This window comes from Rhinoderma darwinii, chromosome 7 (genome assembly GCF_050947455.1).
Source record: "Rhinoderma darwinii isolate aRhiDar2 chromosome 7, aRhiDar2.hap1, whole genome shotgun sequence".
NCBI lineage: Eukaryota > Metazoa > Chordata > Amphibia > Anura > Rhinodermatidae > Rhinoderma > Rhinoderma darwinii.
The window spans coordinates 52535829-52553132 of NC_134693.1; the positions used below are offsets into that span (position 1 = coordinate 52535829).

General features: G+C 38.5%; 1 protein-coding gene across 2 annotated transcripts in view; it reads left to right on the top strand.

Moving 5' to 3' along the window:
* COL11A1 (collagen type XI alpha 1 chain) overlaps window positions 1-17304 on the top strand; it is a 162838-nt gene that overhangs the window by 95783 nt on the left and 49751 nt on the right. For both annotated transcript variants that reach the window (XM_075833368.1, XM_075833369.1), the window contains 9 exons: window positions 2055-2108; window positions 3476-3520; window positions 7509-7562; window positions 7807-7914; window positions 8890-8943; window positions 13260-13313; window positions 13819-13863; window positions 14013-14066; window positions 14370-14414. In XM_075833368.1, the coding sequence (XP_075689483.1) occupies window positions 2055-2108; window positions 3476-3520; window positions 7509-7562; window positions 7807-7914; window positions 8890-8943; window positions 13260-13313; window positions 13819-13863; window positions 14013-14066; window positions 14370-14414 (513 nt within the window). The remainder of the gene's footprint in view (window positions 1-2054; window positions 2109-3475; window positions 3521-7508; window positions 7563-7806; window positions 7915-8889; window positions 8944-13259; window positions 13314-13818; window positions 13864-14012; window positions 14067-14369; window positions 14415-17304) is intronic.

Below are 17304 nucleotides of genomic sequence, written 5' to 3' on the forward strand. Positions count from 1 at the left end.
CAATTGTCTCTGATGTAGTGGGCGCAGCCTAACTGCTCTCATATCTCCTATACACTGCACACATAGAAGATGAGACTCCTGCTCTTCTATCTCTATCTATCACATATATAGAAGCAGAAGGATGGAGGAGATTATACAGCAATATTTAGCAGTGTATCGAAAAATCCAGTACTGGGGGGGGGGTGTCCCTCTTTTTTGAGAGGACCACCATTCTAAAATACAATTTTTCACTGAAATTTTGGGTGGCCATCTAAAGAGGTTTTACTGCATGTACAAAACTAGGTTTTACTTTTCTTTCCCCAAACTACATTTTTGGCTTTTTCCTATTGCTTTTAGTGGGGTAAATCTTCTTACAGAAAAACTGCATGTAAAGTCTATGTTTTTTTTTTTACATATGGTATGGCAGTTATGATTTTCCATAGAAGCAGTTCTGGGAACATTTCAATAAACTGCTTCTTTGAAAAGCCATTGACAATCACAGCAAAGACATTGCTATTGGCGACAATGTGGCTATGAATGTTTTCCATTAATAGGTAATTGCCAACATTTACAGATGTACTGTCAGTTGGTATTTGGAAAGGAAAATGCTGAATAACCCTTGTCTCTAGGTAACAGCATTGATTTCAATTTTGTAAAGTAACCTGATGATATTGATTATATTATATATTAATACATAAATATGCACCTGCCATACATTGTATCTTTATGAAGGATTGCTTCCATTGCTGTAAACACAAGAGCTACTACCAATGGTGTGCAAGTCATTCAGAATGTACAAATTTAGTTCATATATATATATATATATATATATATATATATATATATACATATATAGCACACAAGAAAGTGGCGACATCACGCTTCGAACACTAATGCCACCTGAGCCACTAAATATAAATAAATATGCATTACTGCTGACTCTACTTACAATAGTGAGGTTCTTAGCGCATATTTTGATCAAATTGTGTGAGCTCACCTGCCACGAAAAGGCAGAAAACCTACATATATCTGGGGATATATAAATAAATATATATATATATATATATATATATATATATATATATATATATGTGTATATATATATATGTGTATATATATATATGTGTATATATATATATATATATATATATATATAGTTCAAAGATAGATGAACACAGCACTCCAGTACTTCCAAAATCAGGCCATGTGCTCGTCACCAGGGGATGAATCAATTCCCCAATTTGAGATAGAGAAAAACAGAGAACACAGTAACGGCACCAGGACTTCAAGGTGGATGAAAGCAGGGTGGATTTATTCACCTCAACACAGCAACGTTTCGGTTCAACAGGAACAAACGTTGCTGTGTTGAGGTGAATAAATCCACCCTGCTTTCATCCACCTTGAAGTCCTGGTGCTGTTACTGTGTTCTCTGTTTTTCTATATATATATATATATATATATATATATATATATATAGTGCATGACATATAGACCAATACACTCTAGGTAGTGGAAATGTGTGATTCTGCAAACTGCCTGTGCAGTGATTACATTTACTAACACCTTGAAGAGAATGCAAGTCGTGCTGTGTAGCTATATCTTGGATGGTGTGGACCTTGGGGGCTCTTTATGCCTAGCAGAACTGACATAGCATTTGGAGATCATTTTTGCATGCACCAAGCTTTGTTGGAATAGTAAATTTTTTGTTTTTTTCTTAAATCCGTTATACTCTGTTCCCACCATTGCAAGTCTTTGTTGTGTAGGTTTCCCTTTGTTTTTTGATGACAAGAATAGCACTGAAGACTACGCTATTCTTGCCATAAAGAAGAAACAGAAAACTGACGGATCAATTGTTAGTCAATAGCATCCATCAGAATTAATTGGGATCTGTTTCAAAATGGATCTGTCATAGATGTCCTGACTCTGTTAAGAAGGGAAGCCATTTGTTGGAGTAGTTACTTAGATGTATGTATGGATGATATTTAATTATTTTTCTTTCCTCTCCCCTGCTCTGCTTTTAAATGATACGTTCACACTTCCTGCAGTGATAACAGTGTATTTTCTTTTATTTCTAGGGCCCAACTGGTCCTCAAGGACCTATTGGTTATCCCGGACCTCGTGGTGTCAAGGTATGTTACATATGACTGTTATTGGGATTATTTGTTCAATTAGAGAACATTTACTGGTTCAAGTGTAGTTGTCTCCATGCTCGCTTATGCGAACATTTGCCGAGCTAAGATGTTGCTGCATGACTAATCTGTGATGTTTATCGTTCCATTGAAACTACAATAACTATGAAACCAGATACCTATGAAACCATTTGTGTTCATAGCATACTAAAACATTTTATTGTCAGAACCGAGGCAAAATATGACACATATAACATTGGATTACAACATCTACTGATCAGGCAAAGTGAATTAGCCAGTTTAGTTCTGAAAAGCTCACTAGAAAGCTCATATGGCTTGCAAGTCAGCCATTTTGATTTTGTGATAATCCTCATTTCCTGCCTGAAGCAAATATAAAGATAGGATTTCTTTTGTTTATAAGTGCTAAGGCCCTATGCACACAGCCATGTCCCTAATCGCAAGCCACGATTGCCCGGAAACCTTCCCATAAATAAACGGGAAGTTGTCCGTGGACAATAGAATTGAATGAGTCGAAAATTGCGGACCGTAATTGCGGTACTCAATTACGGATGATTTTTACGGTCGTGTGCATGGGGCCTTAATCTAAGCCTTATGTTACGTGTGTATTCTAGCAAAAATGTCTTATTAATGGTTTACAGTATATTCTAATGTGAACACCTGCAGCTACCAGGCATTATGTGTACTTGCCAATTCACTGCCAACCACAAATAAACTGAAAACTTGACTGTGGTCACTCTGTTGACATTTCCTTATCATCTGAATTAATCTGGACTCAAGGTGATCATACAGACAAAGATTAGTCGAGATAAGTCAAATTTTTGGCAGGTCTATAGTCACTTCCAGAATCTACAGTATGATAACTAAAGTTGCAGTGTCTTAAAGGGGTATTCTACTTTTGGACAATTCATTTTTGTTAGAAGGATCCCTTGAAAATAAGATGATAATGTGGTGTCCATCAGCTGTAATCTGTAGGGTAATCAAGTAGCAAGTGTTCAATATCCCTACAGTGCCACCACAGGGGAAATTAAGCATTACACAGTTCTCATTGAAATCAATGGGCTGTTCATTACAATATGGACATGCTGGGTACTACAGTCTGGGAGATGCTCTCTGTAACCACTCTACACTCTGGCTAATACATGAGAGTCCTAACAAAGGATCCCCCTCTATTAACTCAAAATTCCCTAATATGGTCTTTGAAATTGGGTTGTCTTAACCAGAGACCTTTAAAAATATAATAAATCAGATTAAATATGTATTTTGTGCAATTTATGTCCATCTTGTATTAGCAAAATTGTTTTCTGTTGTAGGCTGTATGATAATACATTTTATTCATTTTGTTTTAGGGTGCTGATGGTGTCAGAGGATTAAAGGGAGGCAAAGGAGAAAAGGTGCATAATAACTATATATGTGTGTCTGTCTTCTACCTGTGTGTGAATGTGGAAGAGTAATTCTAAATTGGATTGTTTTACATATTGATGCTGCTTTCTCTATAGAATTTTTTTGAATCTCAATGAACTTATGGAGAATATATCTGCTGCTAGTATTTGTGAAATATGTGATCCCCTTATAGAGAACCTTTCATTAAAGTGTACACTATCCATAAAACGTTATTCTCCAGTGGTAGCAATTTCCACATATTCATACTTTACTTTTCGCTTACATCCTTTCGTGCCCATGACTTAGAGTTACTGAACATCCCAACATTGAAGTCAATGTTTCGTCAAAATCTGTGATAGTTTCCGATTGATAATCTCATCTAAATTAGTTTATTATGCCTGCAGCAGGGTTTTAGAAGGGATAACTATGTCAGCCATTCTGAAGAGCATTGCACAGTAAAGCTAGAATGAAAGCATTTCCTGATTCCTCTGAAGAACATGGACCTTGGGGTGTGGAGGGTGGTGAAAGGTCCAATCTGTAAAGTACTATTACACGGCCCGACATGGGCCGTGTAAACGAATGCCGATCAACGAGATCGCCCGCCCGATCAACTACGATCGCCCGACCCTTTACATTTTAATCATGTAGGCAGCGCCTCTCCCTGAGATGTACTGCCGACAACGATGACTTTAAATTTTGCATAAAAGATCAGATCAGCTGATGAGCGAGTGTTTACTCATCCATTGGCTAATCGTTGCCCGTATTTCACATGGTAATTATGGGGAACGAGCGTTTTTCCAATCATTGGTTTGTGTAAAAGGGCCTTTACTCAGTAATAATGTATGACTTATGTATTCCAATTTTTGTTCCAGAATGCCTTTAAATGGTGGCTAGATTCCGGCTGCACCTCCTTAAATGAATGTCCTTAGAGAAAACGTCAACATTTTCTATTATTACAGTAGACACATATTCAATATGGGTTATAGGCAAGAGGGAGAGGCGACACTCTCTCTCCCTCATCTTTGCCTGTACCGTGGGAATCTTCAAGTCGAATTCCTGGAGGCTGGCACCCACTGTGCCCTAGAGGTCTAGTTCTACTGTGCTGCCCATATCCCTACTGTTTGGCAATATGGGTTATAAACACTCGGACACATGGAGACTAGTTTGCGTTGTCCTCCCTTTCAGCGATGTTGGAATGTGGACCAAATAGAACTTTAAAAAGATAACATAGATCCCTATGGTGATAGTAAGCACAATACTCAATGTTGCAAGTTGCTGTTATGCCCTGGCAGAATGAAGAGCACTTATATGTTTAATATCAGGATGCCTTAACATTATTTCCTTTAAGATATGGATAACTTTAAGAGACACTGCTCCAGACATCATGTACTTTTGATACATTTATAAGTATTTTTCTGAAAGTGCATTGATTGAATGCAGCACATTTTAACATTCTGCAGCTCACTCCCCTGTTAAACCTTCAGACATTACTTTATTTTCCTAATATACGGCATATACTTCTGAGTGTTTTTACATTTTGGTCCAAAAATAACCAGGAAAGATTTAATAATTACAGTATGGATGTGCTGTACATCATATAAATAAGGAGCAGAGTTTGAGTTTTATTTTTACATTTTTATTCATTTTATGATTATATTCTTCAGAGAAGGCTTCACGTATAGACTCTCAACAGCATTACTTCCATCGTTACTCCTGTTTCCAATTGAAAACCAGTTATATAATGCTTGAGTAATTAACAGTGAGCGTTTTCTATTGCGACGCTGTCTGGTCAGCACTCTAGAGTTTATTTTGTTATTGTTTGAAGACTTCCTCTGACTGCTGATTGCACGGAGACGTGAGAAATTTTGGGCTCTTCACACTTCACGTCTGTAATTCAAGACAAACTGCAGAGCTCTACTTTGTTAGCAAAGCTAATAACACTTAATCCTGAGATGTGCTCTGTGCGGCTGGCAGGCGCTCCGTATACTATTGTACTGATCCATCTACAAGTGGTCATTAGATGTGAGCAAACACACCATAATCCTGCTAGTGCTTCCTCTCTATATTAGTGTTATAGCTCTCCGAGGAACTGCGAGCTAGGACTTACTATTTGAGATCTGTTATTATCTACGACATTCAATTTAAAGCCTTGGTCATTATGTGCAATTTATCATGGACCTTTCAGATATCTTCAGTTTATAGATGATTTTAAGATTACCTTTCACAAAAAAAGTGGACTGAAAACTTGTCCCAGTTGCATTCAATCATACGAGCTAATAACTGCAAGGATTGAAGATTCTACATTAATATTTCGTTAGAGGTATAGACAAGACAGATAGCAGATCAAGTGGGAACAAGTATTCGAGAAGGGTGCATATCTTTACAAATAACCCTGACACACATTATTCCCATGTAGTCCTTGTATCCCGAGCTCATTTGAAAATCACATAGTCAAAATTATATATATTTATTTGCATTGTGCACAGAGAAATAAGTATTTGATCCCTTTGGCAAACAAGACTTAATACTTGGTGGCAAAACCCTTGTTGGCAAGCACAGCAGTCAGACATTTTTTGTAGTTGATGATGAGGTTTGCACACATGTTAGATGGAATTTTGGCCCACTCCTCTTTGCAGATCATCTGTAAATCATTAAGATTTCGAGGCTGTCGCTTGGCAACTCGGATCTTCAGCTCCCTCCTTAAGTTTTCGATGGGATTAAGGTCTGGAGACTGGCTAGGCCACTCCATGACCTTAATGTGCTTCTTTTTGAGCCACTCCTTTGTTGCCTTGGCTGTATGTTTTGGGTCATTGTCGTGCTAGAAGACCCAGCCACAAGCCATTTTTAATGTCCTGGTGGAGGGAAGGAGGTTGTCACTCAGGATTTGACGGTACATGGCTCCATCCATTCTCCCATTGATGCGGTGAAGTAGTCCTGTGCCCTTAGCAGAGAAACACCCCCAAAACATAATGTTTCCACCTCCATGCTTGACAGTGGGGACGGTGTTCTTTGGGTCATAGGCAGCATTTTTCTTCCTCCAAACACGGCGAGTTGAGTTAATGCCAAAGAGCTCAATTTTAGTCTCATCTGACCACAGCACCTTCTCCCAATCACTCTCAGAATCATCCAGATGTTCATTTGCAAACTTCAGACGGGCCTGTACATGTGCCTTCTTGAGCAGGGGGACCTTGCGGGCACTGCAGCATTTTAATCCATTACGGCGTAATGTGTTACCAATGGTTTTCTTGGTGACTGTGGTCCCAGCTGCCTTGAGATCATTAACAAGTTCCCCCCGTGTAGTTTTCGGCTGAGCTCTCACCTTCCTCAGGATCAAGGATACCCCACGAGGTGAGATTTTGCATGGAGCCCCAGATCGATGACAGTCATTTTGTATGTCTTCCATTTTCTTACTATTGCACCAACAGTTGTCTCCTTCTCACCCAGCGTCTTACTTATGGTTTTGTAGCCCATTCCAGCCTTGTGCAGGTCTATGATCTTGTCCCTGACATCCTTAGAAAGCTCTATGGTCTTGCCCATGTTGTAGAGGTTAGAGTCAGACTGATTAATTGAGTCTGTGGACAGGAGTCTTTTATACAGGTGACCATGTAAGACAGCTGTCTTTAATGCAGGCACCAAGTTGATTTGGAGCGTGTAACTGGTCTGGAGGAGGCTGAACTCTTAATGGTTGGTAGGGGATCAAATACTTATTTCTCTGTGCACAATGCAAATAAATATATATCATTTTGACTATGTGATTTTTAGTTTTTTTTTTTTATATAATCTCTCTCTCACTGGTAAAATTAACCTAGCCTAAAAATTCTAGACTGTTCATGACTTTGACAGTGGGCAAACTTACAAAATCAGCAAGGGATCAAATACTTATTTCCTTCACTGTATGTACACACATATGTCTGGTGGTGTATTATTGTTTTGTCTGGTAACTAATAGCGCATGATGAGTTTATTCGGTGTTATTGACTCTGATTTTATTACATCTTAGGGAGAAGATGGGTTTCCAGGATTTAAGGGTGACATGGGACTAAAAGGAGACAGGGTGAGTATGTCAAATAAAATTCTGTTTTGACCATAAATAAATGGTTAGCTTCTTTACTCTGTGAATGTTGCCTTGATTTCATTCTATGCCTTGGTGGTCAAATCATTTATATTATGGAGGGGTAAGAGCATATCAAATTTAGTCACATGAAGAATTTATTTAAAATATTAACATCTTTGAAGTCCCACATCCAATATGTGATGAATATGTGTTTTATTTACTCTTTCCCTCATTTCCTCTTCAGGGAGAATTTGGCTCTCTTGGTTCAAGAGGAGAAGATGGTCCTGAAGGTCCAAAAGGAAGATCTGGTCCCTCAGGAGACTCTGGGCCAGCAGGTCCAGCTGGTGAAAAGGTAAAACAGCCATTCTTTTTTTTTCACTCACCAAATATAGGAGGTAGAAGAATAGCTCAAGCTGACGATGACACGGGATGAAGAGAATATACAGTGGAATAAGCAATTTTCTTCTTTCATACTGCATTATGTTTTTGAAACGGTCTATCTCTAGTTAGGTATATGGGGTTAGGCATTACCTCCTAAAAAAGAGTAATATATATTGAAATATTCTGTATAAGGAGAGCATGGTGCCATTGGCATAGCAGTAGGACTTGCAGAGGGGGCTTTTGCAACTAGGGCTCTACATCAGGGGGATGGGGGTTACAGGTGAAATAAATGGGAAATTTAAAGTTGTGATGACATATAATGGAAATTGAGGGATGATGCAACAAAAATGTGTTAATTTAGTACTTTAAATAGATACTATGCAACATGATGCCACATATTATGCCAATTGGTGTCAATGAAATTAGTTGGCGGGCATATTTCCTGCTTTTATTTCTGTGGGCCAGGAGCATTTAGATGGAGCCGTGCCATATTCAGCATATTATTTATATGGTGTTATTGTAAAATTACTTGAATTTCTGCCTCATCCTTAATGGTAAATAGCTTTATTCATTGCCGACACTTGCAGTACGCATCAGGGGACCCAACTCATCAGCGCTTGTTTTCTTGTCTAGTACAAAAATTGAAACAAATCTTTTAGTGTCTTATCAAACATGTAAAAGACTTGAATTATACGCAGGAATGGTGCATTTTGGTTTTATGGAAAACGGATGGATTTTTATCTTGATGCAAAGTTATTAATGATTTTTTTCTTAAAAGAAAGCAGTATTTCTATGGATCAAGATTGAACACTGATTCATTTCATATCTCTTTGTAGATTTTTTTAATAAAGTTGTTTTAGGACAGGTTGGACTGGTAATTGAAATCTGATATTTGTATTTTTATATAAATTCTAAATAATCAGATTTTTGTTCTGTTTTTACTTAGGGCAAGCTCGGTGTACCAGGATTGCCCGGTTACCCAGGCAGACAGGGTCCAAAGGTAAGAAATTAAGCTGAAATTAACATATATGTTATCAGAAATGTTCAACCTTAGAAAATAAATTGAATATAAGAGATAAATAAAAATTACCTAATTTAAGCATTTCAATAAAAACGACTTGAATGCCTATTAGATCTCATGCACGTGGAAAAGCAGGGGCAGACACAGTATATGGGCCACTTGCTCTCGAAAAGGTCAGCATAGAGCACTCCCTTACTGTATGTCTCCCTTACAATCCGCCATAAAAGTAATTAGCTAAATCCCTTTCATGCAATGGGATAGACACATAATCTACAAAATGTCCTCAAAAAATTACATAGGACATCACCCAAGTCAGACACAACCTACAAATAAAGGCACAAAACGTCTAATCTAAAAAATTGCTTATTTTTTTATTTATCCAAATGTCAAAATAATGTTGTATCAATACAGTACTAAACAGAGATAATAGGGAAATATGCCCTTCAGGCACAAATGAAGATGCACATGGCACATGCAACAAGGACAGCAATTCCATAAGGAATAATGATAATAATATACTATCCCGGAAATATCAAAGGAACAATAAAGTAGTAATATTGCACAGAGCCCATAACTCAAGCTAAAAAGAAATAGACAGTACAGAGTGTTATATCTACTTCAAATATAGGTAGTAAACAGCTTGTGAGCATTAGATAGATAGATAGATAGATAGATAGATAGATAGATAGATAGATAGATAGATAGATAGATAGATAGATAGATAGATAGATAGATAGATAGATAGATAGATAGATAGATAGATGATAGAGCATTAGATGATAGATAGATACATAGATAGATAGATAGATAGATAGATAGATAGATAGATAGATAGATAGATAGATAGATAGATAGATAGATAGATGGATGGATGGATGGATGGATGGATAGATAGATAGATAGATAGATATGAGATAGATAGATAGATAGATAGATAGATAGATAGATAGATAGATAGATAGATAGATAGATAGATAGATAGATAGATAGATAGATAGATATGAGATAGATAGATAGATAGATAGATAGATAGATAGATAGATAGATAGATAGATAGATAGATAGATAGATAGATAGATAGATAGATAGATAGATAGATAGATAGATAGATAGATAGAGAGAGATAGATAGATAGATAGATAGATATGAGAGAGATAGATATGAGAGAGATAGATATGAGAGAGATAGATAGATATTATATAGATATTAGATAGATATTAGATAGACAGACAGAGACAGACAGACAGACAGTAGGAAGCAATTTTCAAAGGTGGGCATCTGCCCTGGTTGTACAGATAGTATATTCAGCCTTAACAGTTTCTAGGAAAGCTGGGCAACAAACAATATGTCCACCATTACAGCTTCCACGGACGGGATTCCTGTATGCTAAATCTGCTTCGTTCTAAAGGGACATATCTCTGGCTCTTAAGGCTATGTTCACACGGGGTATTTTGCAGGAGGAATATCTGCCTCAAAATTCCGTTTGGAAGTTTGAGGCAGATATTCCTCTCCCTACACGCCGATTTTCGCGGAGTTTTTCGCGCCGTTTTTCGCCCGCGGCCATTGAGCGCCGCGGGCATAAAACAGCGTGAAATACGCTTTCTCTGCCTCCCATTGAAGTCAATGGGAGGTCAGAGGCGGAAGCGCCCGAAGATAGGGCATGTCGCTTCTTTTTCCCGCGAGGCAGTTTTACTGCTCGCGGGAAAAAGACGCCGACGCCTCCCATTGAAATCAATGGGAGGCATTTTCGGGCCGTTTTTGCCGAGTTTGAACATAGCCTATATCTCCGCATAACTAGACAGATTGATATTCCGGAGCCTAGAAAGCTGGGTGACCACCCTTGGCGAGCTAGATTGGCAGAAATACCAGTTGCTACACAACTTTCTAGAAACAGCTATAACCAAGAATCAGTGGAATAGAATTTGAACTAGACAAAAGAAGAAAGCGCAAGTGTAGTTACCTATGTGATAGAATTGAAATTCCCAGCAGTGTAAAGCGAGACTTTCCCTGTAAATGTCATGTGTTTTTGTGCAGCTTTATGTGACACGGAGTCACCAATGGCCCTTTTCGGTCCTCTCTGTATTTGTACAGCCGCCTGACCTGCTGCAAATCCCCCTCACTTTCACCATGGCTGTCACATCGATTGCTTTCTGTCCTGTATTTGTTCATCAATAGTCTGCAGAGATTTTCTGCCACATCCTGAGATCAAAGTCTTTCTGCTGTTATTCCATTGAACAAACAGATCTGTGTATCAGGAGGGTTGCTCCAGATGCTTCTGTTTTACATAAAACAACACGCAGAATCCTTTCTGCCGCTTCGCAATCATGTTCTTACTTGAGAACAAAGCACTTTCTTCTCTCGAGTCCGCCGCTTTTCTCTTTGTCCCCAAAGCTTAATTTACTGCTTCAGTTATTGCAAGAATGGGGATGAGTTGGATAAAGTGCATTACCGTCTCTACATGTTCTGCCATCTTAGTCTTCGGGGCTTGGAAACAGAGTCCAATACTATAGCTGTTCTTTTAAAAAATAAAGTGCAAGTGTCACCATTATTTACTATTTTCTCATTCACTGATGTATTACAAACTGACCGTGCACTATTTTACGGAACTTTTACAGGCATGGTTATACTTTTTGCTATGTTCACTGACTTCCATTATCCATTGGTATAGCACAGAAGTAGCAGAGCTGAGTTTAAGGCCTGATTCGTGGGACGGCCGTTGAAACAGCGGCCATCCCACGGACCTATGTAATTCAATACGGCCGTTCACACAGCCGCTGTTTCAACGGATCGTCTGAAGGGTCCGTGAGAAAATAAGACATGTCCGTTCTTTTCGCGCATCACGCATCCCTCCATAGACTCTCAACTATGGGGGATGCGTGACATCGCGTCCCACAGCGCTGAGCACAGATGCACCTCGGACGTGAAAAACGGCAGTTTTTCATGTCCGAGATGCGCAGCGCTCGTGTGAATCAGGCCTTACTGAATGCTTACTAGCTATTCATTTTCTTCCGCGTTGGTTGCTAACGGAAAGTAATGGTCTGACGGAACCCACGAATGGAACCCCGATGCAGATGTGAGCGAAGCCTTAATGTGTATTGAGTGATGATCATATACTGTACGTCTGAATATGATTGATTACAATTAAATATTTTTGAAAAAAGTTGTATTTCTTAATTCAAGGAGGGGGTGAAGGCATGGACAGAGTTAAAGGGGTTTCCCCCACAATGACCCTTTACCTATCAACAGAATAAGTGATAAATGTCTGATCTCTTAAGGCCCCATGGCTGGAAACCCCACCGATCACTAGACTGGGGGTCTCAAGCCCACGGCTCTATTCAATGTCTGATGGAAACAGTGGAGCATTGTACTCGGCTGTCTCCATCAGCCCCATAGATATTGAATCGGTTCTAGTGATCGGTTGTGGGACCCCAGCGATAAGACATTTATCACCTATCCGGTAGATAGGTGATAAAGGTCCATTGTGGAAAACCCCCTTTAATGAATACTTCTATATGCTTCTGTATAGAACATAGGCATAGCCCATATTGTGAAATCAAGCACTTGCAGCTTATTGTAAAATGGGGATATATCAACTGACTTGATAGCAATTCTATTTGACCACTTTAAAAGCTTTTAGTCAATGTGGTTCCATTCACATTCGACTTGGATTCTACTTCAGAATAAAGTATATTCTATGTTAATGAGTTTTCTGAAGTAGACTTAAGTGAAACCTTCATTGATTCCACTGACTTACAGCAGGTTTGATGAAATGTTCTGATCTTTTCTATGCTTTCGGGATCTGAAAAGTTCCGGTAAGAGATTATTTTAATGTGCAGGTCACTTCATCTCATCAGCAGATAGACATATAAGGAAGTTTGCATGTTCCCATTCATTGAATGCACTTCTTGTAGTAACTTGTGTGAGCACTAGGTGAAGCATCGCCTAGCTATCAAATAGCTATCCAGTTTTTTTTTGTTTTGTTTTTACTGTGTAATCCTATTAAGTATGATCTCATACGCTTACTGCTTCAATTTGTAAATCAAATTGCAATTCGCTTGCTATTATGTTGAATTTGTAAAATCGATTTGACATATATTTGAGGTTTTAAAAAATGTGATCAAGCAAAGCTGTGGCAGACCCCTCTAATCACGATCCGAAAGTTACACATACATAATGGACCAATCACTTTTATATCTATGCAGATTTAGGTTGCAATTGTGCAGACATTTCAGTGACTATTTATCAATTATTTTACCTTCTCAAACCCAATTATCTTATGTTTTGCATTTTAATAGGGATCTACAGGCTTCCCTGGATTTAACGGTGCCAATGGCGAGAAAGGAGCTCGGGTATGGTTCTAGAAGCATATCATTTTTCACACTATATTTACTTCAAGCTTAGAGCAAGTTTTGTTTTTGAAGATATAGCAGTCTTATTAGCATTTTAGAGATTTCTAGAAGTCTTCTGACTATTGCACTAAATTGGAAATAAAATGATCCCATTTGACAGTGTATATAAATGCATTTGAAGATCACATATCCTTGAAATGTAAGTAATGATAAACTTAACAGATAGCATCCTGGCCTCTGCAATAATTTCAGGTTTGCTAGAAGTAGTCACTGCTGACTGCAATCTTGTATAACGTAATAAAAAATCTTTAGGAGCATTCTTCTGGTAAATGCGGTAGCATTGTATGTGCTAAACCATTTGTAGTTCCGCTACAGCTCAGCTAAAGACCAACATATACCCCAGTCTGGATTAGAAGATGTTTGACTGTTATGGTACAAGAACAAAAGACTTCTTATTAAACTTTTCTATCGTATTTTATTAACATAAACATTGCTATTCCACTAGGGTGTTGCTGGCAAGCCAGGTCCAAGGGGACAACGAGGTCCAACGGTGAGTGTGCTTCCATATTATCCTAGTTGTAGAATTTTTCTCTGACCACCTAAAAAGGTCAGATACTAATTTTAAATCCTAAACTTTGTAGTAACAATGGTATTTTGGGAGAAAGGAGTCTCATAAGGTTACTTTATTTCTTCACTTAGGGTCCACGGGGCGCTCGGGGTCCTAGAGGTCCTACTGGAAAACCAGGTCCTAAGGTAACTATCAAGGCTCTGTCATACTATGCATTGGGTTTGTGTGGAATTATAAGGTTAATGTTTTAATTATAAGTAAAACAAATTATACTATATGGGTGGGGTGATACAAAACATATCACATATCACATCACACAGAATGGAAATATAACACATATAATACAGCACATATCACGCCAATAATTCTTTTGAAATCTAGAAAACAACATCATTGTAGTATTATGCCATATAGACACTACTAGTAATGTCTCAATTGTCATTCTCTGTTCCACATTACTTGACATACTCTTTATCCTCTTTTTTTAGGGCACAGCAGGAAACGATGGCCCGCCCGGCCCACCTGGTGAAAGGGTAAGTAGTACCTGAAGGTTTAAAGGTGGCTGCTGTTATTTAAAAAAATGCATAAACACTTGTATGTGTGGCAGAACTGATTTGTCAATGCATCAGAGATGGGTTTGTCTTTTGGCACAACTCAACAACTCTATCAATTCAGAACCACGCTATACTACGCTTTTTCCGTAATTCATGGTCGGGAATCTCATGATTCAGCCACAACACAGAGCAGTAGATCGGGGTTAAGGGGTCCCCAATCTAGAGATAGGTGCAGGTCCCAGAGGCGCTACCCGCATCTATCTGACATTTATGACATATCCTGTGGGTATGTCATAAATGTCACTTATGGGAAAACCCCTTTTACCCGTTAGTGACCGCCAATACGCCTTTTCACAGCGCTGCATCAGAATAAATCTGCAGTGCCGGGAGCAGTTAAAACTCCCTGTTCTCAGCTACCAGAGGTAGCTGAGAACTTGGGGCAGCACTGCTCGAGCAGGTAGATCGAAATCTGCCCGTTTAATCCCTTAGATGCTCAATAGCGAGCTCCGCATCTGAGTGATTTTGGAGAGAGGGAGAGAGCTACTATGAGATCGCAGGGTGCCAGTGTCTTCTATGGCAGCCGGGGCCTAAAAAAGGCCCCCAGGTCTGCCTGTAGTGGATGCCTGCTAGGCCATGCCTCTGGCATGGTCTAGCTGCCTGTTTGTTGTAAACGGACAGGCGGTAATGCACAGCAATACAGAAGTATTGCAGTGTATTATAAAACCGATTTGATGATCGCATAGTGAAGTCCCCTAGTGGAACTAGTAAAAAAGTAAAAAAAAAGTTGAATAAAGTTATTAATAAATAAATAAGTGAAAAAAAATTAAAAACACACTTTTTCCCCTGTACATATATTTGGTATCGTCCCGTTCGTAACAACCCCAACTATAAAGCTATTATGTTGTTTAACCCGCTCGGTGAACGCTGTAAAAAATAAAATTAAAAACAATGCCAGAATTGCTGTTTTCTGTTCATCCTGCCTTCAAAAAAAGTGATAAAAAGTGATCAAAAATTTGCATCTACTCCAAAATTATACCGATAGAAACTACAAGTTGCAAAAAAATTGTCCTCATACAGCTGCATCGGCAGAAAAAAAAAAAAGTTATGGCTCTTCAAATATGGAGACACAAAAACAATTTTGAAAAAAAAAAAGTGTTTTTACTGTGTTAAAGTAGTAAAACATAAGAAAACCATATGAATTTGGTATCGTCGCAATCATAACGACCCGCTGAATAAAGTTATTATGTTATTTATGCCACACGGTAAACTGCATAAATGAAATACGCATAAAAAGAGTGGCGAAATTTTTTTTCTATTACGCCCCAAAAAAGTTAATAAAAGTTAATCAATAAATATGTACCCCAAAATGGCACTATTAAAAAATACAACTTGTCCCGCAAGCAACAAGTCCTCATACAACTATGTTGACGCAAAAATAAAAAAGTTATAGCTCTTGGAATGCGACGATGGAAAAACGTAAAAAAATTGCTTGGTCATTAACGTCTAAAATAGTGGTTAATATATAATAATAATAATTGATATAAGCATTCAATGGTGTTCATATGACAATTTACAACCCTGTGCACATTCTGCGGCAGCATTGTAAATACGGTGGCTAAGAAGCTACAGCAGAATTTGTAATGTGCATGATTTTGAGGTAAATTTCAAGGGTTACATCTGTAAGAATGTCTGTTCTTTTCCTTTGTTGGTCACTTGATTTTCCTTCCTTCAGTTCTATAAGTCTAGCATTGAATATTGAACCTGCCCTTATGTATTTATGTCACGGGAATGCAGTGATTTCCCCTTATCTTCATGAAGCGTTGTCGTTTCTTGTGTCAGAGAACACTTTATCTGCGGCTTCACAACAGTCCTCATTAGAATGCAGAATATTGTAATTATCTGCACAGTGTTGAGTGAGACACCGAGAAGCAGCAACTTCCTGCAGGAGGCCGATGTTAACTCTGAGAATAGACATTCTTCATATGGACATAAGTTTCAAAGAAAAACTGAGTCGCTGCTGAAATAAAGAAGTTTGCTCTTATTTATCTCCATTTACATGGGGCTCCTAAGTCCTGATCTATTGTTGACCACCTAGTAAGCATTGCGACCAATTATACAGATCCAGCTAGGATTTCCTTCACCTGGGACAAAGATTCAGTTTATTGTCATAGTCCTGTATCTAAATACCCTGGCCAATGTAGAGTGGCTGGCCCATGGCATAACCCTCTCCCCATGGCACCGGATAATAGCTTGATGAAAGTCTCAATAGTTTAGGCCCACACTTCACTGCAACTTTGGCAACAACACAATGGCCCACATTTAGTAAGACTGGCATTTATAACGCCGGTCTAAGAAAAAAGATAGTTGAAGTGATTTGTCCCAAATACATTAAAAGGCTGACGTAAACTAATTGATAAATGTGGGCCATTGTTCCTCATCACACATATGCATGTATCGTGTCCCGAATAGGAGTGATTTCTCAAAACGGGTGCAACGGAAAAGAAATGCAGCTACCCCCAATAACCAATCAGATTCCATCTCTCATTTTTCAGAGGTTCTTTGGAAAATAAGAGCTGCAACCCCCTGCACTAGTTGTGATAAATCATCCCCAATGCTTCTCTGTCCCCCATTTGACACTATTGCCATCAGTAGTTACAGGTGAAAGTTGCAAGCCAATGTAACTACTGGATTATGCTCATGCCACATTACTACTATTGCAAGAAAAAAAGAAATGACCAAGTCACTTGCACCAGGCATTATATTGCAGATGTTACCATGACCTTGGCACAGGCCTTAGAATCGAAAACTGTGCTTTAACGACACATTATAGTTGTTTCATTCCTCATTTATTCTAACCACTGCGCAAATT